We start from the raw sequence: 26,778 nt of genomic DNA on the forward strand, positions 1-26,778 counted from the left end.
CTGAGTAAGTTTTGATCTACGTTTAAAAATTATTTACAATCGCCATGGTGGGGGGGGGGGTGGAGACACATATCGGAAAAAAAAATCTTCCCTAACTGTCTAGTATAAATATAACAATAAAATCCTCTGATCAGAAATGTCAACTACTTACCCAAATTTCAGCAGTGATTTCTATAACACTGTCTAGAGTATTTATCAATAGGTCCACAGGGCCTAAAATAATACTGACATACTTCTACTGAGATTCTTTGGTTAACATTACAAACATTTCTCAGGCACTGCCAAGAAATACTATTTGTTTTCCTTTTGCTAGAGTAGCTTTTAGAGAAAACAAGGAACCAATTTTTTTTTATACGGCAGAGACAACCTCCCCTAAAACTGCCTGCCAACATAAGTAGATTTTTCATAAACATTTCTGAGCACCAATGAGCTCACGTGATGTTCTCCTGCTGTCAAAATGTTTCTATTAACGTCAGACTCTCCCCAACTCTCCAAGGCCTCCTAGAAAGGAACGTTCCCTTCCCTATTTTCCAGCTTCTATTTTATGAAGTCAAAAATAATGAACTGTCCCGGCTTTTTCTGGCATGATCTTCCTATTAAGCAAAAGGGGTAAATAAAGGACAAAAATTGTATTTCTCTGCATTTATCATCATTTTTTTCACTCCACGGGACTACAGACCGTGTGAGACACTGGGAATGAAGCTCTGCCCGCTCACCCAAAGGCTGAATTAACCCCCATGCTGACGAAGGCACAAGACTCAGAACTGATGCTTCTTCCCATTTCTACCTCAAGTTTAATTACCAACTAGCCGCACATCTTCAAGGGCAAAAACAAAACAGAACACTTAACAGTATAAAACCTCCGTTGTTCTGTTTAAAAGATCAGGGCACTTCCTTGGTGGCCCAGTGGTTAGGTAGGACTCCACACTTGTGAGGCTTCCATCCCCGGTCTGGGAACTAACACCCCACACAGCCCCCACATGCCCTTGTGTGGTGTGGCCAAAAAACACCGTCATAAAACCTAAAATATTAAAAAAAAAAAAAAAAAGAAATCAGGAATTCAGTTCTGTCCTAGTTCATTCTTAGAACCAATCTTAAAATTCTGTAATCCTACCGTTCACCTATACGTGAGAATGGTCAAACTTTCACTGAAATGGAGGCATTTTTTTCCTTTATGCCCTAGGTTTAATTTACAGCTTTTTTTTATGCCTAACTCATTAATATTACATGGTTACTCTCTCTTTTCTGCTTTTTACTATGACGCACTTCCTGTACGATGTTAATGACTAACAGAAAATAAACTAAATGGAACATATGGCCACTACTTTAAAGTCTCCACTATTTTTACAAGTTCATACGATAGAGTGTGCACTGGATTAGGTGTCAGAAGACGCAGGTTCCAGTGGCCGCTATGACCCTGTGGCTCTGCCCCCGGGGTCACAGCCTTCTCTGAGCATCAGTTTCTCAGGTTTAAAACCAGACGGGAATGGAGGTAACACAGCTGCATTTACCACAAGTACACGGCAACACAACATCATGTGGTTAAAAATGCTTACTATCTTTGCAGATGAGTATTCAGAGAATACTGAAAACGTGTTTACTCCTTTGATTTCATCTGAATCACAGAAGGGGACAAAGGAAGCAACGATGCTACAGCCGGCAGTCAAAACGCCCAGCCCATGCGGAAATAGTGGGGTATGTAAATGAGGACGTGGGTTAAGTCTGGAATGAAAGAAAATGGTGCTATCGAGCCTCTGTGAAGAAAGAATCTAGCCAAGAAACAGCATCACACCCACCAATTTGAGTGAAAATACACTTGTTCATCTTTGGTATGATACTATACAAATGCTGCTGTGTGTTGTTTTGAATCTGAAGACTCAGATAATCGTCTCTCGTTGCATTTTTTTTCTCGGTGTCTCTACAGAATATTCTGTTTCTCTGTACTCATATGACTTTGGGCACTTAATTCTTAAATTTAAAAGGGGCTGTGTTCAAGTAGCATTCAATAAAGAACAGAGTCTTTTCTTCAACACTGCAATATAGGATACACACACATATGGATGTATACAGATATATATATGTACATGTATATATACACATATACACACACACACAGAAATATAAAATAAATGAGCCATAAAAGGGAACAAAATTGAATCAGTTGAAGTGATACAGACTGAAGTCAGTCAGAAAAACAAATACTGGATATTAACACATATATGTGGAATCTAGACAAATAAATATTGATGAATCCGTTTGCAGGTCAGGAACAGAGGTGCAGACATAGAGAAAAGACTTGTGGAGACAGATTAGGAAGGAGAGGGTGGGACAAATCAAGAAAGTAGCACTGAAATATATACACTGCCATATACAAAACAGACAGCTTGCGGGAGCTGCCATATAACTCAGGGGGCCCAGCCTGGCGCTCTGTGATGACCTAGAGAGGGGAGGGAGGGGCACCAGAAAGGGGATATGTGTATACATATAGCCGATTCATAATGCTGTACGGCAGAAACAAACAAAACGCTGTAAAGCAAGCATACTCCAATAAAAAACTAAAATAGAGTAATATGACACAAAAGGCTCTATCAAGGATCAAATTATTACAATGAAAACTGTTTTTGAAACAGCATTACTCCAGTGAGTCTGGGTAAAGCTGGAAGTAAAGCCAGTAAGGAAAAGCGGAGGCAAGGGCTCGCCAGCCAGCCCACATCTGTATTACAGAGAGAGGCAGGCAGCCATGACAGACCCCAGCAGACTTCTGCCATGTGGAACTATAAGCCCAGTATTTAGGCCGCTCCACTGATTTTTCTAGAACAGCTGAAAGACTCAATGATTTTTAAACGGTGGAACCCTCTTACACTGTTGGTGGGAATGCAAACTAGTACAGCCACTATGGAGAACAGTATGGAGATTCCTTAAAAAACTGGAAATAGAACTGCCTTATGATCCAGCAATCCCACTGCTGGGCATACACACTGAGGAAACCAGAAGGGAAAGAGACACGTGTACCCCAATGTTCATCGCAGCACTGTTTATAATAGCCAGGACATGGAAGCAACCTAGATGCCCATCAGCAGATAAATGGATAAGAAAGCTGTGGTACATATACACAATGGAGTATTACTCAGCCATTAAAAAGAATACATTTGAATCAGTTCTAATGAGGTGGATGAAACTGGAGCCTATTATACAGAGTGAAGTAAGCCAGAAGGAAAAACACCAATACAGTATACTAACGCATATATATGGAATTTAGAAAGATGGTAGCAATAACCCTGTGTATGAGAGAGCAAAAGAGACAGTGTTGTATAGAACAGTCTTATGGACTCTGTGGGAGAGGGAGAGGGTGGGAAGATTTGAGAGAATGGCATTGAAACATGTAAAATATCATGTAAGAAACGAGATGCCAGTCCAGGTTCGATGCACGATACTGGATGCTTGGGGCTAGTGCACTGGGATGACCCAGAGGGATGGTATGGGGAGGGAGGAGGGAGGAGGGTTCAGGATGGGGGAACACATGTATACCTGTGGCGGATTCATTTTGATATTTGGCAAAACTAATACAATTATGTAAAGTTTAAAAATTAAAATTTAAAAAAAAAAGAAAAAAAAAAAAACTTATGTTTTAGGTTTAACAAGAGTCAGTTAAGTCGCTCAGTCCTGTCCAACTCTTTGCAACCCCATGGACTGCAGCACGTCAAGCTTCCCAGTTCACCAACTCCTAGAGATTGTTCAAACCCATATCCAACAAGTTGGTAATGCCATCCAACCAGCTCATCTACTGTCACCCCTTCTCCTCCTGCCTTTAATCTTTCCCCAAATCAGGGTCTTTTCCAATGAGCCAGTTCTTCACATCAGGTGGCCAAAGTATTGGAGTATCAGTATCAGTCCTTCCAATGATTATTCAGGACTGATTTCCTTTAGGATTGACTGGTTTATCTCCCTGCAGCACAAGGGACTCTCAAGAGTCTTCTACAACACATTTCAAAAGCATCAATTCTGTGGTGTTCAGCTTTCTTTATGGTCCAGCTCTCACATTCACACATGACTATTGGAAAAACCATAGCTTTGACTAGACAGGCCTTTGTCAGCAAAGTAACATCTCTGCTTTCTAATATGCTGTCTAGGTTGGTCATAGCTTTTCTTCCAATGAGCAAGCATCTTTTAATTTAATGGCGGCAGTCACCATCTGCAGAGATTTGGGAGCTCAAGAAAATAAAGTCTCTCACCAATGTTCCCCATCTATTTGCCATGAAGGGATGGGACTGGATGCCATGATCTCAGTATTCTTAATGTTGAGCTTTAAGCCAACTTTTTCACTCTCCTCTTTCACTTTCATCAAGAGGGTCTTCAGTTCCTCTTCACTTTCTGCCATAAGGGTGGTGTCATCTGCATATCTGAAGTTATTGATATTTCTCCTGGCAATCTTGATTCCAGCTTGTGCTTCTTCCAGCCCAGCGTTTCTCATGACGTACTCTGCATATAAGTTAAATGAGCAGTATGACAATATACAGCATTGATGTACTCCTTTCCTGATTTGGAACCAGTCTGCTGTTCCATGTCCAGTTCTAACTGTTTCTTCTTGACCTGCATACAGATTTCTCAGGAGGCAGGTAAGGTGGTCTGGTATTCCCATCTCTTTCAGAATTTTCTTGTTTGTTGTGATCTACACAGTCAAAGGCTTTCACATAATCAAACAGCAGAAGTAGATGTTTTTCTGAAATTCTCTTGTTTTTCGATGATCCAACCAATGTTGGCAATTTGATCTCTGGTTCCTCTGCCTTATCTAAAACCAGCTTGAACATCTGGAAGCTTACAGTTCACGTACTATTGAAGCCTGGCTTGGAGAATTTTGAGCATTACTTTGCTAGCGTGTGAGATGAGTGCAATTGTGTGGTAGTTTGAACATTCTTTGGCATTGCCCTTCTTTGGGACTGGAATGAAAACTGACCTTTTCCAGTCCTGTGGCCACTGATGAGTTTTCCAAATTTGCTGGCATATTGAGTGCAGCACTTTCACAGCATTATCTTTCAGGATTTGAAATAGCTCAACTGGAATTCCATCACCTTCACTAGCTTTGTTCACAGTGATGCTTCCTAAGGCCCACTTAACTTTGCATTCCAGGATGCCTGGCTCTAGGTGAGTGATCACACCATCATGGTTATCTGGGTCATGAAGGTCTTTTTGGTATAGTTCTTCTGTGTATTCCTCCCACCTCTTCTTAATATCTTCTGCTTCTGTTAGATCCATACTATTTCTGTCCTTTATTGAGCCCATCTTTGCATGAAATGTTCCCTTGGTATCTCTAATTTTCTTGAAGAGATCTCTAGTCTTTCCCATTCTATTGTTTTCTTCTATTTCTTTGCACTGACCACTGAGGAAGGCTCTCTTATCTCTCCTCACTATTCTTTATAACTCTGCATTCAGATGTTTATATCTTTCCTTCTCTCCTTTGCCTTTCACTTTTCTTCTTTTCTCAGCTATTTGTAAGGCTTCCTCAGTCATTTTGCCTTTTCCATTTCTTTTTCTTGGGGATGGTCCTGATCACTGCCTCCTGTACAATGTCACGAACCTCCATCCATAGTTCTTCAGGTACTCTATCAGATCTAATCCCTTTAATCTATTTGTCACTTCCACTGTATAATCATAAGGGATTTGATTTAGGTCATACCTGAATGGTCTAGTGGTTTCCCCTACTTTCTTCAATTTCAGTCTGAATTTGGCAATAAGGAGTTCATGATTTGAGCCACTGTCAGCTCCCGGTCTTGTTTTTGCTAACTGCATAGAACTTCTCCATCTTTGGCTGCAAAGAGTATAATCAATCTGATTTTGGTGTTGACCATCTGGTGATGTCCATGTATAGAGTCTTCTCTTGCGTTGTTGGAAGAGGGTGTTTGCTATGAGCAGTGCTTCTCTTGGAAAAACTCTGTTAGCCTTTGCCCTGCTTTATTTTGTACTCCAAGACCAGATCTGCCTGTTACTCCAGGTATTTCTTAACTTCCTACTTTTGCATTCCAGTCCCCTATGATGAAGAGGACATCTTTTTTGGGTGGTAGTTCTAGAAGGTTTTATAGGTCTTCATAGAAGCATTCAACTTCAGTAAGCCAAACAAAATGTTTACAAGTTAAAGATGGCTCATGGGAAGTCAGTTTGTAATCTGTTATAAAATCTCACATGCAAAAAATAAAAAACAGTGAAGAACAGCTGTTACTTAAAACAGAATAACCAGCCAAATAAGATGCACACTATGTAAATGGAAGAGAAATTTTTAAATCTAAGAAACAAAACAAATACTCAGGTTTTTTTAATATATTAGAAATAAACATACATATGAAAGAAAAGAAAAGTCAAAGCATTAATCGCTCAGTCCTGTCTGAGTCTTTGTGACCCCATGGACTGTAGCCCACCAGGCTCCTCTGTGCATGGGATTCTCCAGGCAAGGATCCTGGAGTGGGTTGCCATGCCCTCCTCCACATCTTCCTGACCCAGGGATCAAATCTGGGTCTCCCACATTGCAGGCAGATTCTTTACCACTTGAGCCACCAGGGAAGCCAAAAACATATATATAGTATATATATTTAAAGGTGTCATAACAAATCATGGAATAAAAAACTATTATTCAACTAATGGTGTGGTATAACTGGTTAAGTAGTTGGAAATAAAAAGAGAACCATGTCTTAAATCAAAATTAATTCCAGATGCACTGAGAGAGTCACAAGTAAAAAATGAAACCAAAAAAGAGCATTTCATCAGATCTCAGAACAGAGAAGGAATTTATAAAGAAAAGGGAAATGGAAGAAGCCATAAGAACTTTAAGATATCAAAACTATACAATAAATAAGGCAAAAAGCCAACAACTGGCAGGGAAGAGATACAATTAATATGGAAGAAAGGGAGTTAACATTCCTAACACATAAAATATTCTTTATGAAGCAATTTTTTTGCTCAAAGCATACCTTACATTTCCACAGAAAAATTAGTAAAGACTACAGAAAATTCACAAAAGTTTGAAAATACCTGTAAACTATCCACATTTATTAGAATATTTTGTTTCATCTTAGAAAAAGGGGAAATTTTTAAATTACCAGGTAACTTTCCTTTTTATGTATTTTTGGTATTTTACAAATTTTCTAGGATGAGGAAATGAAAAGACTTTTATTTTCAGACTATGAACAGCAAAAAGTAAGTCCCAACTAGTCAAGATGAGAGCTTACATACGTTCTTAAAGATTCCAACTCTCTTTTTATTTAAATAAAAAGGTGGGGGGAATGCCCACACGTGGGTTGCCCTGGTGGTTCAGATGGTAAAGAACCCACCTACAGAGCAGGAGACCTGGGTTCAATCCCTGGGTAGAGAAGATCCTCTGGACAAGGCAATGACTACCCACTCCAGTAGTCTGGTATGGAAAATCCCATGAACAGAGGAACCTGGAAGGTTACAGTCCAGGGGATCACAAAGAGTCGGACACGCCTGAAGCGACTTAGCACAATGGCAATGCCCACACTTACAAGAAATGCAACTCATAGCACATGAAACACACTTGGCAGGAGCACTTCTTCCTGCATATCCAGGCCAACCAGAGTTTTGAAATCCCCACTCTTCTCCGCTGGTCCACCAACACCTTACAAGCCAGGTGAAATGCCACCTCTTCCATGAAGCGCTCCTTGACTTCTCCAGTGGGGAAACAGCCCCTTCCCTCAACTCCTGCACCAATGTCACCTCTCCTCCTTGACGTTCATTTGCCCGATCCAACCCACACCCTCTCCTGCCTTTAAGCTCTTTCAGCCTCTCCAAAGCGTTGAGAAGTCAGCCTTTATCCCCACACCTGGTAGATGCCCAGGGGACATGGTCAGAGAACACAGGAAGGTGGAAGCCTATGGCTGCAGAGGCACCGACACTGAAAACCTGCCCCTGCTGGCTCCTCAGCACGTGCTCCCAAGTCACCAATCCACCACCTGAGCACAGTCTGACCAGGAGGGTCACAAGCCACAGTGCTTGAACCTGGTGGGCAAAGGGTGGAATAAAACCTAAGAAGTTGTTGTTAGCAAGCCGATACAAAGCAAGTCACAAAGGGGATCATAAAAAAACTGCAACCGTGTATATGCCAGGCCCTGCACTAGACCCCAGAAATATGCCATCAAAGGCTCCGAAGCCTTGCAATAACCTTCGGGGACAGGTGTGATGGGTACCATTTTAAAGACCAGGAAACTGAGCCTTGGAGGCCTTAAGTAACTTGTCCCAAATCACAGAGATACTCAAGGGGCAGAAAGCCAATTCAAAACAAGGGACAATCAGGCCCCAAACTGAGATGACAGGCCACCCATACAGAGCACTGATGCTTTCTCTTCATAGAGCACTTTTTTTTAATTGTATTTATTAGCACTGATTTATATTTGGCTGTTCTGGGTCTTCCCTGCTCCACGGGTTTTTCTCTAGTTGTCGCGAGTGGGGGCTACTCTCCAGTTGCGGCACACAGGCTTCTCACTGGCAGCTTCTCTCGTGGAGCAAAGGCTCTAGAGCGTTCAGGCTTCGGCAGTTCTGGCTCCCGGGCTGGAGAGCACAGGCTCGTTAGTTGTGGCCCGTGGGCTTGGCTGCTCCGTGGCACATGGGATCCTTCCTGATCAGGAATCGAAACCCAGGTCTCCTACACTGGCAGGCAGACTCCCCACCACTGAGCCGCCAGGGAAGCCCTAGGGCACTTTTCACAGTGCATTTTTATTTTTTTTTTTTTTAACATCTTCCCCACAGACTCGCCAATTTCTTGAAGCCTGGACAGTGTTTTAATTCACAGTTGTACAGTAAGTCCCCTACAAACAAATGAGCTGTTATCCAAGAACATGCTCCTAAGTCCAATTTGTCCCTAAGTCCAACAAAGTTAGCCTAGATACCCAACTAACACAACCAGCTAAACAGTACTGTACTGTAATAAGTTTGTAATACTCGTCACACAAAAAATATGTAGACAACAGACACAGAAATAAAGAAAACATTTTTAATCTCACAGTACAATATCGTGAAAAGCACAGAAGTACAGGACACTGGCTGGTATACGGGGGCTGGCATGGAGTGAACAGGCAAAAAGTGTTACTGACCAGAGGAGACAGAGGAGGTAGGAGATGGTAGTGCTGAAGGATCGTCAGCAATATGAGATGGAGGGCAAGCTGCAAGTTCACTCAAGCCTCATGCTGATGGAACGCACATTCACATCTTCAAAGTTTCCAACTTAAAGGTTCCTAAGTAGGGGACTTAATGTATATCCCAGATATATTTACCATATATCTCATACTGTGCCATTGAAATAGGCCTGATAAGCGGTTTTATTATTGTAATACTAAAATGAAAGAAATGTGATTAAGTCACACTTTTTCTGCTCTATCAAACATAATTGAGAAATTATTCAGATTTGCTTTCTTACCTATATTTTGCAGTCATTTACAGACTCTCAGGAGGTCGATTTCTATTCAACGTTTATTCCCTAAACACAGCCTTGAAAAGAGCTGCTGCTGCTAAGTCGCTTCAGTCGTGTCCGACTCCGTGCGACCCCACAGACGGCAGCCCACCACGCTGTCCCGTCCCTGGGATTCTCCAGGCAAGAACACTGGAGTGGGTTGACATTTCCTTCTCCAATGCATGAAAGTGAAACGTGAAAGTGAAGTCGCTCAGTCGTGTCTGACTCTTAAGAGACCCCATGGACTGCAGCCTACCAGGCTCCCCCGCCCATGGGATTTTCCAAGCAAGAGTATTGGAGTGGGGTGCCATTCCCTTCTCCATGAAAAAAAGGTGAGTCTGGTAATGGCTGGGCTGCTAAGTTTTAATTTATGATATAAACATTTTTTAACTCTTGAGGTTAATTATTTTATTCTATTGAATAAAACAGGAAATTTTTCATGCTAAGTCATTTCAGTCGAGTCTGTCTCTCTGCGACCCCATGGACTGTAGCTCACCAGGCTCATCCGTCCTTGGGATTCTCCAGGAAAGAATACTGGAGTGGGTCGCCATTTCCTTCTCCAGGGGGTCTTCCCAAACCAGGGATCGAATATGGGTCTCCTGCATTGGCAGGCAGATTCTTTACCAACTGAGCCACCAGGAAGCCCCAGAGTTTGAATAGGCTCTATAAATTATCCATAGCATTTTGTTGTATCCATCTGATACCTGCATGCTGCCACGTTCAGAAAAAGAGCACATTTAAGTTCTCCCCACTGATACTGTCCCACTGTAACCCTCAGCAAGCTCTAGTATTTCTTGGAGTTTGTACACAATGCACTTGGCTCTGATGCTGTCTGGTGCCTGGATTAGTTGTGGATAAACCGACAGTTAATGAGCAGTGGTTATCGACAAAGTGTATGCAGACACTTGGGAATAAGTGACAAACTTCTAGGGAAGGGAGAAGAGTTTCAGAGGACATAAAGCTGAGGGACATCAACAGGAAAACTCCAAACTGACAGGACACAGCACAGAACCACCTGCATCCTGCAGTGGGAACTGGGTCTCTTTACACGGAGGTGAGAACGTGGAAAGCACATGAGAAAAAGTGGCAGAACCTACAGGATGGAAGTTGAAGCTCAAACAGACAACTGATGGAGAACATATCCAAACAGAAGAGAAAACAGCAGAGAAGAAAGGTCCAGTGATTCCTAAAAAATCCCATTTATAAAAGCCACCTGGCAGTTTTGATTACATTAAAACCACAAGTTCCCATGTCATTGGGATTCTGGAAACTGGAGACGGAAGCACAGGGAACTGAAAGAAGCTTCCATACAAAGTCAAAAGGTAGCAACCTTTCCAGATAGGGAGCAGAAGATGAACATTTTGACAAGGACATCCAAAAACTTCTGCTGTGGCCAGCTTTTAAAGACTTTTGTTTTTTCTCCCCCACGTGAAAACTGCTTCACAGTACTTTCTAAAAGATCATCATGCTAAGAGAATAAAGTTATTTTTTAAGTATCCCAAGTAAGTAAACAAACCAATAGAATAAGAACATGCGATTGTTCTTGATTGGTGTTTAGGAAACACAGATAGGGAAAATCAAATATCCAGATTATAAACCCTTTCCTAGTTCTTCTAGAATAAAGGGTGAAAGTGAAAGTGTTAGTCGCTCATTTGCAGCCGACCTTTTGTGAGGTCATGGACTGTAGCTTGCCAGGCTCCACTGTCCATGGGATTTGACAGGTAAAAATACTGGAGTGGGCTGCCATTTCCTTCTTCAGAGGATGTTCCCGACCCAGGGATTGAACCCACGTCTCCTGCATCTCCTGCATTGCTGGGCTGATTCTTTACCACTAAGCCACCTGAGAAGCCAAGAATTAAGGGTTCAGTTCAGTCACGCAATCGTGTCCAACTCTTTGCAACGCCATGAATCACAGCACGCCAGGCCTCCCTGTCCATCACCAACTCCCTGAGTTGACTCAGACTCACGTCCATCGAGTCAATGATACCATCCAGCCATCTCATCCTCTGTCGTCCCCTTCTCCTCCTGCCCCCAATCCCTCCCAGCATCAGAGTCTTTTCCAATGAGTCAACTCTTCGCATCAGGTGGCCAAATGACTGGAGTTTCAGCTTTAGCATCATTCCTTCCAAAGAAATCCCAGGACTGATCGCCTTCAGAATGGACTGGTTGGATCTCCTTGCAGTCCAAGGGACTCTCAAGAGTCTTCTCCAACACCACAGTTCAAAAGCATCAATTCTTCGGCACTCAGCCTTCTTCACAGTCCAACTCTCACATCCATACATGACCACAGGAAAAACCATAGCCTCTACTAGACGAACCTTTGTTGGCAAAGTACTGTCTCTGCTTTTGAATATGCTACCTAGGTTGGTCATAACTTTCCTTCCGAGGAGTAAGCGTCTTTTAATTTCATGGCTGCAATCACCATCTGCAGTGATTTTGGAGCCCAAAAAAATAAAGTCTGACATTGTTTCCACTGTTTCCCCATCTATTTCCCATGAAGCGATGGGACCGGATGCCATGATCTTCGTTTTCTAAATGTTGAGCTTTAAGCCAACTTTTTCACTCTCCACTTTCACTTTCATCAAAAGGGTTTTTAGTTCCTCTTCACTTTCTGCCATAAGGGTCGTGTCATCTGCGTATCTGAGGTTATTGATATTTCTCCCGGCAATCTTGATTCCAGCTTGTGTTTCTTCCAGCCCAGCGTTTCTCATGATGTACTCTGCATAGAAGTTAAATAAGCAGGGTGACAACATACAGCCTTGACGTACTCCTTTTCCTATTAGGAACCAGTCTGTTGTTCCATGTCCAGTTCTAACTGTTGCTTCCTGACCTGCATACAAATTTCTCAAGAGGTAGGTCAGGTGGTCTGGTATTCCCATCTCTTTCAGAATTTTCCACAGTTTATTGTGATCCACACAGTCAAAGGATTTGGCATAGTCAATAAAGCAGAAATAGCCATGTTAAAGGTCAGGAAGGGCAGCGGTGAGGAGATACCCCTCATCCAAGGTAAGGAGCAATGGCTGCTCTTTGCTGGAGCAGCCGTGAAGAGATACCCCATGCCCAAGGTAAGAGAAACCCAAGTAAGACGGTAGGTGTTGCAAGAAGGCATCAGAGGGCAGACACACTGAAACCATACTCACAGAAAACTAGTCAATCTAATCACACTAGGACCACAGCCTTGTCTAACTCAATGAAACTAAGCCATGCCCGTGGGGCAACCCAAGACGGGTGGGTCATGGTGGAGAGATCTGACAAAATGTGGTCCATTGGAGAAGGGAATGGCAAACCACTTCAGTATTCTTGCCTTGAGAACCCCATGAACAGTATGAAAAGGCAAAATGATAGGATACTGAAAGAGAAACTCCACAGGTCAGTAGGTGCCCAATATGCTACTGGAGATCAGTGGAGAAATAACTCCAGAAAGAATGAAGGGATGGAGCCAAAGCAAAAACAATACCCAGCTGTGGATGTGACTGGTGATAGAAGCAAGATCCGATGCTGTAAAGAGCAATATTGCACAGGAACCTGGAATGTCAGGTCCATGAATCAAGGCAAATTGGAAGTGGTCAAACAAGAGATGGCAAGAGTGAATGTCGACATTCTAGGAATCAGTGAACTCAAATGGACTGGAATGGGTGAATTTAACTCAGATGACCATTATATCTACTACTGCAGGCAGGAATCCCTCAGAAGAAATGGAGAGGCCATCATGGTCAACAAAAGTGTCCGAAATGCAGTACTTGGATGCAATCTCAAAAACGACAGAATGATCTCTGTTCGTTTCCAAGGCAAACCATTCAATATCACAGTAATCCAAGTCTATGCCCCAACCAGTAACGCTGAAGAAGCTGAAGTTGAACAGTTCTATGAAGACCTACAAGACCTTTTAGAACTAACACCCAAAAAAGATGTACTTTTCATTATAGGGGACTGGAATGCAAAAGTAGGAAGTCAAGAAACACCTGGAGTAACAGGCAAATTTGGCCTTGGAGTATGGAATGAAGCAGGGCAAAAACTGATACAGTTTTGCCAAGAAAATGCACTGGTCATAGCAAACACCCTCTTCCAACAACACAAGAGAAGACTCTATACATGGACATCACCAGATGGTCAACACCGAAATCAGATTGATTATATTCTTTGCAGCCAAAGATAGAGAAGCTCTATACAGTCAGCAAAAACAAGACCAGGAGCTGACTGTGGCTCAGACCATGAACTCCTTATTGCCAAATTCAGACTTAAATTGAATAAAGTAGGGAAAACCACTAGACCATTCAGGTATGACCTAATCAAATCCCTTATGATTATACAGTGGAAATGAGAAATAGATTTAAGGGCCTAGATCTGATAGACAGAGTGCCTGATGAACTATGGAATGAGGTTCGTGACATTGTATAGGAGACAGGGATTAAGACCATCCCCATGGAAAAGAATTAAGGGTAGAATTGATTTATTTATTAGATAACTTAAAGTCAGTCAGAGTGGAGATTGGTAGAAAACAAAGGAATCATTGTTATTCAGTCGCTAAGTTGTGTCCAACTCTGCGACTCCATGAACTGCAGCTCGCCAGGCTTCCCTGTCCTTCACCGTCTCCCCGAGCTTGCTCAGATTCATGTTCATTGAGTTGGTAATGCCATCCAACCATCTCATCCTCTCCTCCTCTTATCCTCTTTCTTTCCCAGCATTAAGGTCTTTTCCACTGAGTCAGCTCTTCGGATCAGGTGGCCAAAGCACTGGAGCTTCAACATTAGTCCTTCAAATGAATATTCAAGGTTGATTTCCTTTAGGATTAACTGGTTTGAGCTCCTTACTCTCCAGGGGACTCTCAAAAGTCTCAAGCACCACAATTCAAAAGCATCCATTCTTCAGCACCCAGCCTTCTTTAGGGTCCAACTCTCACATCCATACACGACTACTGGAAAAACCATAGCTTTGACTATGGTCGGCAAAGTGATGCCTCTGCTTTTTAAAATGGGTGTCTAGGTTTGTCATCGGAGAAGGCAATGGCACCCCACTCCAGTACTCTTGCTTGGAAAATCCCATGGATGGAGAAGCCTGTTAGGCTGTAGTCCATGGGTCGCTAAGAGTCGGACACGACTGAGAGACTTCACTTTCACTTTTCACTTTCATGCATTGGAGAAGGAAATGGCAGCCCACTCCAGTGTTCTTGCCTAGAGAAGCCCAGGGACGGGGGATTCTGGTGGGCTGCCGTCTATGGAGTCGCACAGAGTCAGACACGACTGAAGTGACTTAGCATAGCATAGCATAGGTTTGTCAGAGCTTTCCTTCCATGGAGCAAGCATCTTTTAATTTCATGGCTGCAGTCACCATCTACAGTGATTTTGGGGTCCAAGAAAATAAAATCTGCCATTGTCTCCACTTTTTCCCCATCTATTTGACATGAACTGATGGGACCAGATGCCACAATCTTAGTTTATTTCACATGCTAGCAAAGTAATGCTCAAAATCCTTTAAGCTAGGCTTCAACAGAACATGAACTGGGAACTTCCAGATGTACAAGCTGGATTTAGAAAAGGCAGAGGAACCAGAGATCAAATTGCCAACATCTGCTGGATCATAGAAAAAGCAAGGGAATTCCAAAAAAAAACCATCTACTTCTGCTTCATGGACTAGGTGGAAGCCTTTGTGCGGATCAAACAAACTGAGGAAAATGCCTAAAGACATAGGAATACCACACCACCTTACTTGCCTCCTGAGAAACCTTGCAGGTTAAGAAGCAACCTTTAGAACCAGTCATGGAACAACTGCCTGGTTCAAAACTGGGAAAGAAAGACATTAAGACTGTAATGTTGTCACACTGCTTATTTAACTTTTATGCAGAGTACATTGTGTGAAATGCCAGGCTGGATGAATCCCAAGCTGGAATCAAGATTGCTGGGAGAAATATCAACAACCTCAGAAATGCAGATGATACCACTCTAATGGCAGAAAGTGAAAAGAAACTAAAGAATCTCTTGATGAGGGTGAATGAGGAGAGTGAAAAAGCTGGCTTAAAACTCAACATTCAGAAAACTAAGATCATGGCATCTGGCCCCATCACTTCATGGAAAATAGATGGGAGAAAGTGGAAAATAAATAAGCATAGTCTTTTCTCTTAAAGATTTAACAACATGATGAAAAAGATAGATGCGTATATGTCACTATATAACCTAGAAAGTTATCTTTCCCTTTTTACTATAATAAGCAGAGAAGGCAATGGTACCCCACTCCAGTACTCTTGCCTGGAAAACCCCACGGACGGAGAGGCCTGGTAGGCTGCAGTCCATGGGGTCGCTCAGAGTTGGACAGGACTGAGTGACTTCACTTTCACTTTTCACTTTCATGCATTGGAGAAGGAAATGGCAACCTACTCCAGTGTTCTTGCCTGGAGAATCCCAGGGACAAAGGAGCCTGGTGGGCTGCCGTCTATGGGGTCGCACAGGGTCGGACACAACTGAAGCAACTTAGCAGCAGCAGAAGTAGCCAGTCCAAAAAAAAAAAAGGCTACTCCCTGTGACTCACAATGATGGGGCCTCCATCACTGACAGTCAACACACACACTGTACTGAACAAGAGTGAAGGGTACACCCTTCATAAACTTGAAGTCAGGAACACAGAAAGAAAGAAATGGGACTCCAGGGTAGATTTTGGCCACTGAATAGCTCAAAACATAGACTAAAAGCGTTAAAATAATTAAATCATTTGATATGGCAATTTTTTTTTGCAAACTGCTTTGCAGACTATACAACTAAGACTTGAACATCGGAGGTCAGGGACATCAACACAGGAGCAGACAAAATTCCAAGTGTAGCTTATAGTTGGTCCTCAGTATACAAGGTTATACATTCGCGGATGCAGCCAACCGCAAATCCTGTAGTACGACAGTCTTTACTAGTGAAAACTATCCAAGTAGAACCACACAGCCCACACCTGAGCTGTTCAAGGGTCAACCACACCTTGAATGACCACAGCATGAGAAGCTGGGCCGGTATGTTGAGAAGAAGGAATCAAGAGAAATTCTGAGGCTGGAAATTTCTAAAAATCTGATCGGTAAATAAATGGAAAGGAAATATATTTATTAATAAAGTTACATCCATTTTTAATTTCCATAATATAATATCTGTCCACCACCACCCAATGTTTACATTCAGTGCCTGCCAATGAAATGTTCAAAGAGAAAGTACCAAGACATTCAAGTTTCAAAATAGTCTAGGAAGACTGGAGAAAACAGAATCACTAAACTGCAAAGCAAAGCAGTCAGATCCCTGGTCTGTCATTTTACAAGTAAGAAACTAAAGCCAATTACTTGCCCAAGGACAGAAATGTGAAGCCAGACCCCCAAAGTCCTGCTACAAGTCAGTAGCTTTGCGCAGCTCAGCAAACAATCCTAGGTTGAGACTTTGGGGGGTATCCCTACTGACCTCCACTCAACACACAAAGCCCTCCATTGAAAACTATGCTGAAAAGCAGTGTCTAGTATGTTAACAGGTCACTTGAAGAACTGAATCCATAAAAAGGGGCCCTTTCTGGGCCCATTCGTATAGCTATGGCCATGGAGACCACAATGTTTATTTACAGAAAAGGATTTTAATAGTATGTTTTCGAAGGGGAAAAAAAAAAAAACTCACATCCCCAAGGTATGAGGGAAAAAACAAAACAAACATAAAAACTCTCTTTTCTACTTAAAACTGATGTTATTTATTCCCTTCTCCTTGGGCCAAGCCAAAAATGGTCAACAACACACAGATGCTACTTTTTCCTCCCTCGAGTACATGCACTACCTTCAGGACAGGCTGGTGGATACTATTTCTCTGAACTAATTTCAAAGCTCAGTTTGCAAACCTTAAAAGTTGCTAAATACATCCCAGGCTCCTGGTGGCAAAATTGCTGCAGTACTCCCAGAAATCCTGGCTACATCTCAGAGCTTCTGAAAGCTGAGTCTGTGGTTCACTCAGACTTCTAAATCCCCAGCACCCATGACAACATGAGCACTTAACAGAAGCACAAGTAAAGTGTATCAGAATAACCAAGTAGTCTCTTTCTAGTTTCAATGGCAGGCCAGTGTAGCAGCAACTCCAACCTTAAACCCTCGTATGATGCTACACTCTGACGCCCAACTGAGGCGGGCACGGAAATCAGTGCCCTCTTGACAAAGATTAAGATGCTTGGCACAGCGTAAATGTGCTGTTTGGTGAAAGGTATTTTTAAAACTCTATACGAAAAGGTGTAGCCAAGACGAGTACGAGAGGTTTTACCATCTAGTCCAGGTGTTTTTGCTTTGTTTTCGCTTTCAGATTCCCCCAAAGGGGATACAATACATTTGAAACATTCAGCAACAGACATTAGTCTCCAACAGCCCCTTCCCGGCTGTCGAGTGTGAAGCGAGTGTGTGCTCCAGCGGCAGAAGTGTCTCCGCTGGCTGTTTACAAGTGTGCTCAGATTAGACACCGACCTTGACAGCTCCGAGTTGCTCTTTTCTGAATTTTTCCAAGGGTTTAATCAGGGTTTCGGTGACACTTAATGCCTAGAGAACAAGAGCGATAACAAAAGAGCAGAGCATTAGGTTTCCAAAAGGGAAAAAGTGAGCTTTCCATTCCCCTCTTCCACCCCGCCCAGAAACAAAACGAACAACACACTGAACAGCTTTATCTCACCCTGCCAATGCGGCCATTAAATCACTTCTACATTTATTAACACACCAGATCTCCATAAATATTTTTAGGGAAGAGGAGGTGGGGCAAAGCGCCAGGGAAATGTGCAACCCAGCCCCAACACAGCCCTTTCTTCAGAGACACAGCAAGAGGGTTGGCTTCAAACAACAAAGGGGTCTATCACACTCATTAACAGAACACTTCTGTTTGAGGGTTTGTTTTTTGTTTTAATCCCTCAGCTCAGAAATTTAAAAGTCAATGACGTTCCTTTATTAGTGATCAGACTACATTACACAGGGAGCTAGGTTTGTGGCTACAAGTTTAAATGTACTCAGACTGCCCTTCATCACTGAAAATTTCTCATAAGGATTTAGGCTGTGCCAGCAAAACAGAGTCACTTGGAGCTCAGGACAGTCAGTCGTCCAAATATTAGGGGAGTTGGCAAGGTCACGGTGACAGGAACCACACATGAATGCTACCCACAACCTCACTCATTCTTATATTGGCTGATTTGGGGCTTGTCATTTTAATACAGAATCTACACAACACTTATATGTGGAATCAAAAAAGACAATAAACTAGTGAATAAACAAAAAAGAAGCAGACTCACAGATACAAAGAACAAACCAGCGGTTACCAGTGGGGCGAGGGAAAGGGGCAGGGCAACACAGGGCTGGAGGATTAAGAGGTATAAACCGTTAGGTTTAAAATAAGCTACAAGGACATATTATACAATATGGGGGAATACAGTCAGTGCTTTTTAATAACTATAAATGAAACATAACCTTAAAATTGTAAATTACGATACTATACACCTGTAACATATAATATCACTGCACGTCAACTATATTTCAATTTTTTTAATTTCAATAAAAATTTTTAAAAATCTACAACAATGCTGAAAATGCACAAGGGAATATTTACCTAAGGAGAATGTACTTAACCACAATATGCTAGTGAGTAGTGTTCTCACCATTTCCAGAAAGGTCCAGAATAGAATCTCAGTAGAACCTCAAAACACTTTACAACAATGTATCACCCCCCTCTTATTACAATAAAGGTCCCCAGAAATCCAAACTTAAGATTACAGAAAAAAAAATAAGTGACTTGGAATAGGAAACCAATCTTCATTTAACCCCCTACGCTCCTTTGCATTGTTTCATTATGTAAGGGTTTCTCCCAGAGACGATTCATCCAGTGAGATGTAAGTGAAAAGTCATTTTAATACAGAATCTACACATCACTTATTCACGGAATCAAAAAAGACAAGAACACTGGAGTGGGTTGCCATTCCTTTCTCCAGGGCATCCTCCTGACCCAGGGATCAAACCCAGATCTCCTGCATTGCAGGTAGATTCTTTACCATCTGAGCCACTAGGGAAGCCCCTTAGAGAATCCTCAAAAAAATGATCCTGTCCACACTCAAGATGACTAGAGCTTGCTTGAACTCTCTTCCCCAGGCCAGCTACTGGGCTCCACTCACTTCCACCCTGACAATTTGTTACTTGGGTGTTGAAGAGTTTAGGCAAAAGACAGAATTAAGAGCAATCACAAGTCAAGGGAAAGGGATCACCTTCAAAACACGATAATCTCATCCTGTCCACATTGTAGGCCACGTGACCCACAACAAGACCAAACCAAAGAACAGAAGAGGGAAAGAGCAGGTCATGCCAGGAACCCTGATGACTCTAAACAATATGGAAGCCCCAAGTCCACTGGGAAAGCAGATCAGAGGCTTTGCCGTACATTTTCAAGGTGACTCAACCGACATACAACAGCTCAAAAATCATTCACTCATTCACTTAGTTATTTGGCTGAGCTGGCTCTTAGTTGTACCACATGAACTCTTAGTTGGGATCTAGTTCCCTGACCAGGGATCAAACCGCAGACCCAGCATGGGAGCATGGAATCTTAGCCACTGGACCGCCAGGGAAGTGGCATCTCAAAATAATTTAAGGCTCACTTCTCTTAGCACAAATACCATCTCCTAGGCTTTCACATCTGGACCTAGCCTATTAGTGGTCCTAAGTAAACCCAGATATGATATATCATCCTTGGAGGCTTGGTCAACTCAAGAAAGAAGTCAGCCCAGAATTCCATGCTGGGACCACAGGCTCATAACTGCTCAAGTTCACAGAGGAACAAGGATGCAAACTTAAATAAGCATGAGCCTAGCCTGGCCTTAACTACCATACAATACTGCAACACCAAGTACCAAATGGGCACCTCCCCATTCCAAGCTGCCATATCAATAAACTATCTCATGAGACACATACGTGCTGAACACTCAGTGCCAAGTACCATGTATTAAAGACACGACTATGAACACATAGCCCAAGTGCAGCCCCTGCCCTTGTGGAACTTACTGTCTAGGTGGGGAGATAGACAGTGGACACATGAAGACATGAGCAAATGTGCAGAAAGAGGTCCAGTAACTCGTTCCAACAGAGAAATGTAGGCCCATGGCTGACAAATCTATTAGAGGAGATAGAGGGAGAAATGAGCTCTGGGAGGGCTTCCTCAAAGAAGTGATATTTAAGCTTGAGGTCTGAACGATGAGACAGAATTAGTGGTGCAAAGAACAAGGCTGGAACTGCAGCCTGAAGCCAGCAGAGGCAAAGGACTGAGGTGAGGATCTCAGGAAACAGCAAAAGACCAGTGAGTCTGAAGCACAGAGAACAAGCAAGCGAACAGAGAGATGAGAGAAGGCAGGGGACCAGAACAAGCTATGCCTGGGAGTCCAGGGAAAGGGCTATTTTATTTTGGGATTAATAGAAACTCACTATTACTCTCACACTGGGAGAAGGCAATGGCACCCCACTCCAGTACTCTTGCCTGGAAAATCCCATGGATGGAGGAGCCTGGTGGGCTGCAGTCCATGGGGTCGCTAAGAGTCAGACACGACTGAGCGACTTCACTTTCACATTTCACTTTCATGCATTGGAGAAGGAAATGGCAACCCACTCCAGTGTTCTTGCCTGGAGAATCCCAGGGACGGGGGAGCCTGGTGGGCTGCCGTCTATGGGGTCACACAGAGTCGGACACGACTGAAGCGACTTAGCAGCAGCAGCAGCAAAGGACCTTAAGCTCAGAATTATTACAATGATCTTTCAAAGATGACTCCGATTTAAGTTTGTTTTTTTTTTAATATGGACCACTTTTAAAGTCTTTATTGAATTTTCTACAATACTGCTTCTGTTTTATGTTTAGGTTTTTTGGCCACAAGGCTTGTGAGATCTTAGCTCCCCAACAAGTGATTGAAGCCACAACACCGGCATTGGAAGGTAAAGTCTTAATCACCAGATTCTGGCTCTTTCTGGCTCTCTGAGAAAGAGAGATTAGAGGTAAGGAAAACTGGAAGGAGAAAGATTGTTAGGAAGCTTCCAGAGCAACACGGACAAGAGAGGATGATGGCTTGAAGGCAGTGACAACAAAACTAGAGAGAAGCAGATAGAACAAAACTAGAGAGAAGCAGATAGACTGCAGAGATATGTACAGGTAGAACTAAAGTAACTGGTGATGGACTGAACGTGGAAAGGGTAAGGGTTTCCAAGATGACTCTTAGATTTCTGCCATCTGCAACTGAATGGACAACAATATTATTCATTTATTTATTGAAAGAGGAAGCTTCTGAGGAAAGGCAATTGGGAGGAAGCACTACAGGGTTATGTTACATTGGAGATGCTGAGAGACGATCAAAAGATGAGTAAAAGAGGCTGCCAGAGACATTGGCGCAACGTCCAGGAAAGACATCTAGATCAAAAATATACATCTGGCAAGAGTCGTTTACAAGTAGGTGGTATTGGAAGCCAAAGAACTCAAGTAGGATGTGGTAGGGGATTGAAACAAGAGGTCTCAGACTAGGCACTTAGGATGCTCAGAAAGGGACAAACAGGAGGAGGAGACGACAACAGACACTGGAAAGAAGCTACTGGGGCACTGATGATGAAGACAGGGTTTTAGCCGCATGAGCCGCAGAGAAATTAAATAAGGAACAAGGCCTCAGCAATACCCAAGGCAAGGAGAGAGAAAAGGCCAGACTGGAGCTGGCTTATAACTAAAAAGCAAGGACATCTGTGGGAACAGCCCTTCTCCACAAGGATGGCCACGAAGGACAGAGATGAGAGGAGGGCAGCCGAAAGGGAGCACGACATAAAGCAAAGGCGTGTGTGTTTGTTTTCTTAGTAAGGTCGACATTTCAAAGGTGAAAGCAGGGGCTTCTCTGGTGATGCAGAGGTTAAGACGCTGAACTCCCAAAGCAGAAGGCCTGGGTTCGATCCCTGGTCAGGGAACTAGATCCTGCATGTCACAACGAGGAGCGAAGGTCCCATGCGCTACAACTAAGACCCGGCACAGCCGAAGAAATAAATTAAAAAGATTAAAGCACACCCTGTTAAGAATACAGAAAAGATGGTCTAAAGTCTCTAATGGGGGTGGAGACAGGATGCAAGGAACAAGCAGTGGCTCAAACAAAGGGGTGTGTGGATTTCATGAACAGAAGCTGTGGGATTTGCTACCAGAGAGTTATTTTTTCCATACAAGGCAAAGTCAGTTCTCAAGATTTCGGGTGTGGAGAAAAGTGCGAATAAAGAGGAGCATGAAAGAAGGAATCATTACAAACAGTGGGGACAGGGCTTCCTGGCTGAGAAGTAAGCAGGAGTTTATGGGACCTCCACTGGGCCTTGTGCGACTGTCTCCAATGAGGCATGAAGAAGGTGAGCAGTTGGGTTCATCCTAGTAAGACTATTTCTGAGAGCCCATCAGCATAAGATGATATAATGCAGTGTGTGCAGTGTGGATGAGGCCCAGAACAGGTGCTTAGGAGAGAGAGGACTTCCTGAAGGGATAATACAGAACTGAGCCTGAAACAGGCATGGGAGTTCTCAGGTCAAAGGATAAGAATAAAAGAAAGAGGGGAAACCAGTGATTCTTAGCATGGAACCACCAGCAATTCAGCGTCACTAAAGCCCCTGAAGAAATCAGAAATCAGGAGAGGAGGCTGGAGAAGTCTGACGGGCTCCAGAAGTCACCAGGATGCGACCTAGAGATGCTGAATCAACACTAAACGTGGCAACGATGATGTAGCTACGTGAAGACCCTTTAAAATCAGAACCCTGAAACCCCAAACTCTGTGGAGTAAGCACTGTCCTTCACAAAAGGATCATGCCACAAAGATTCCACATGAGCAATTTTATATCCATCCTTAGCCGAGAGAATTGATGCAATATCTAACTTCCAAGGGATAGCACTAGTGTAGACAGAAATTATAAGGGGCTTCCACCTTACTGTTGGCAGGTCAACAAGCATTATTTCCAAAATAACAGAAATAGTAGTTACGGCAGGCATCACTGCAACCCAATTCTTTGATCAAAGTGTTTTGATCAAAATTTTTTAACTTAAACGCCACTATCATTTTTCTTCTATAATAAAGTCTGGACTTCCCTGGTGGTGCAGTGGTTAAGAATCCACCTGCCGATGCCAGAGACAAAGGTTTGATCCCTGGTCCAGGAAGATTCCACATGCCATGGAGCAACGAAGCCTGTGCTCTGGAGCCTTCGAGGTGCAACCGCTGACGCCCACGTGCCAAGAGCCTGTGCTCTGCAAGAAGAAACGTCCACGCACCGCAACGAAGGGAGCCTCTGCTCACCACAACCGGAGGAAGCCCACAAAGAGCAATGAAGATCCAGCAAAGCCAAAAATAAATAAACTTTAAAAAAAAAAAAAAACGCCTGATTATGTAACTTCTGAACTGAACAATTCTATTCAAAGACAAAATCCTAAAGTAGCTGCTAAATGCTTCGGAGTAAGGCAATGTGGGTTGAACGACAAAGATGGTTTTCTTCTTTTTCTAAAAATAGAGACTCCATGAAATCTCTCTGTTCCTTCTATAATTTCACAAAAATACTATATAATATTTGTGAGTAATAAATGTTATGGAAGTTTTCTAATGCCAAAGTGAGTCTTCTTCCCTAGAGATAAACATATACCAATTCCAGGGAATGTGCCTAAAACTGAGGCAATTCCTGATGGGGAAATTACCCAATTTGAAAGAAACAACTGAAGTAATAGTATGGAGAAGAGTTTTCAAATCCTAAAATATTAAAAATCAATCAGATAATTTAAAAACAGAGAAAGCAAATTTAGAATGTGATTTTATAACCATGTATACAGTTTTATAACTGTATTTTTCGCATGAAATACTTGAAGCAGACACACAAAAAATGTCATAAGAAGCCTTGCTAATGAGCCATGGAAAGAGTTTGAGACAGTCTTGCTTAGAAACAGAATGTATCTATGTGAACATAAAGCATGTTAATAAATCCGTTGGTCTCATCTTACAGCAAGGGTCAGACAATTCTTTCTATAGAAGGTCAGGTAGTAAATAATCCAGGTTTTGAGCTGTGCAGCCTCAGATGCAACTACTCAACTCTGCCCCAAGCAGTAAAAACGCGGCCATACACAGTATACCTACGAACGAGTATAGCTGTGATCTGACAAAATTTCATTTACAAAACAAGAGGCAAGTTGTGTTGGGCCTATGGACCCCGGGTGACTCAACCCTGCCTCAGAGAATCACCTTGGGCGTAAGCTGTTCTTCTTACTCTTATCTGATTATATATTTTTTAAATATCCATTTGTCATATTTGCAGGGCACCAAAGTTGGGAGGGAAGGTTGAATGCTGGATAAGGAAATCACAGCTCAAGAAGCTCTCAAGTTGAAAAGGACTCAAAAGCACTGCTGCAGTATTTGCCTGAGATAAGCAACCAACCAGGCAGTCTTGAAAGCCAAATGCTCAAGTGTGAAAGGTGTCTTAATTTAATAGTGGACTTTAGCAGGGGCTGTGGCTCCTAAAAGTTTGAGTGAACTAAAAGTTCAGCATGAACTGAAGTTGTCACAAGGCACCCTAGAAGTTAATGAACACATATGTAGGCTACATATATTGTTCAAATCCAAATAAGACAATCATTCAATTGTGTCTTGTAAGATCAGAAACTATCTCAACAGCAGGTTCACCACATTTGAAGAGAGACATTCTCGTAAAATAGATTTGCTGTATGTCTCAAGAAATTGAAACAGGGGCTCTGTATCAACCTAAAGGGGTGGGATGGGGAGGAAGGTAGGAGGGAGGTTCAAAAGAGAGGAGATATATGTATACCTGTGGCTGATTCATGTTGAGGTTTGACAGAAAACAACAAAATTCTGTAAAGCAATTATTCTTCAATTAAAAAATAAATTTAAAAAAAGGAGAGAGAGACATTCTCTAATGGGCACATAGTAGGAATCTGAGATAAGGCTAACAATGTTTAGAAGAACAGGTTTAAAAAAAAAACAGTGTTAAATGTAATTAGGGAGAAAAAGAACATTTCGAGGGAACAAGATGTAAGCTGTTTTCAAATATTTAAAAGGGTACAGTATGAGAGAAGGAAAAATCATTTTGATACGCTCAAAGAGGACAAAACGAGGTCTAACGAAGAAAAGCTATAGGGCAGATTTGGGTTCGCCCCCAAGAGGAACTCAATACGAACTACGATGGACCCAACCAGGTAGTGTGACGCCCAGGCTCCTTCCCCGTCAACAAGTACTCACTGAAGCAAGATGGCCCATGTCCTAATAAGACACTACCGCAGATTCAGCCAAGGAGACCTCGAGGTCCCAACCATCTCTCTCACCTGGGATTCAGCATGAGATGCAAGAGGCAGACGCACACACTTGTGTCATGATGACAAACCACAGACCCATCAGAACTCCACAATCCAAAGTCAGAGAACCAGAGTATCAGGTAACAGTGTGGAGGATTCAATTCTTCTCACTAGGTAAGCCTGAAATCCCTTTTTGTAAGCCATTAGGATCCGAGAGCTTAAACGTCTAAAAAGGAAAGGGACGATGGGACTTCCCTGGTGGTCCGAGCTGAGAGTCTGGGCTCCCGGTGCAGGGTGGGAGCCAGGGTTCAATCTCTGGTCAGAGAAGGAGATCCTATATGCCACAGCTAACAGTTGAAATGCCACGACTAAAGATCCCCTGTGCTGCAACTAAGACCCAGCACAGCCAAATAAATATTTATTTTTTAAAAAGGAATGATAGGGTGGTATCTTTATCTCCCTCTGCAGTTTAAGCCAGAGCTGAGACTCCCGTGACAATACTAGCTGACCTGAAGAGATCAGGCTCTACTGGGAAGAACCACTGCCACTGCTTTCAATTTCCCTCACGTATGACGTCAAAGGTGAAGTTCATTTTTTTTAACCTTTTATTTTCTATTGGAGTATGGCCAATTAACAATGTTGTGACAGCCTCAGGCAAAGAGCAAAGGGACCCAGCCATACATCTACATGCATCCATTCTCCCCCAAACTCCCTTCCCATCTGGGCTACCACATAACACTGAGCAGAGCTTCATGTGCTAAACAGCAAGTCCTTGTTGGTTATCCATTTCACCTAGAGCAGCATTTACATATCCATCCCAAACTCCCTAACTATCCCTTCTCACAGCGAAGTTCTGATATACATTCTAAAGAGAAGAGGGTTTACGACCAGAAACCCATATTCAGTAAAAAGGCAACAAAGGCACAACTGCATCCCAGGATATCTTTCGTAATTTCTTTTTTTTTTTTTTTAAAGTCTCAGTCCAGGTCAAACAATGAATCAGCCAGTAGCCTCACTACGCCCTGCCTTCCTAAT

At 42.7% G+C, this 26,778-nt stretch overlaps 1 protein-coding gene across 18 annotated transcripts in view; it reads right to left on the minus strand.

Moving 5' to 3' along the window:
• The window catches only part of ARHGAP10 (Rho GTPase activating protein 10), a 376,372-nt gene that overhangs the window by 233,017 nt on the left and 116,577 nt on the right, over window positions 1–26,778 (minus strand). For 12 of the 18 annotated variants that reach the window (XR_015144127.1, XM_086346463.1, XM_086346459.1 and 9 more), the window contains one exon: window positions 17,904–17,975. The exons of 4 other annotated variants lie outside the window; for them this stretch is intronic. Coding sequence is in view for 11 of the 14 variants with exons in the window: in XM_086346463.1 (XP_086202589.1) it covers window positions 17,904–17,975 (72 nt within the window). In the remaining 3 variants the exon portion in view is untranslated. Of the gene's footprint in view, window positions 1–151; window positions 17,879–17,903; window positions 17,976–26,778 lie in introns of those variants that run through there. 2 more of the 18 variants (XM_086346466.1, XM_086346467.1) reach the window with 2 other exon arrangements.

This window comes from Bos grunniens, chromosome 17, assembly GCF_055505025.1.
Source record: "Bos grunniens cultivar Pamir isolate PY7600 chromosome 17, Bosgru_T2T1.0, whole genome shotgun sequence".
Taxonomy (NCBI): Eukaryota; Metazoa; Chordata; class Mammalia; order Artiodactyla; family Bovidae; genus Bos; species Bos grunniens.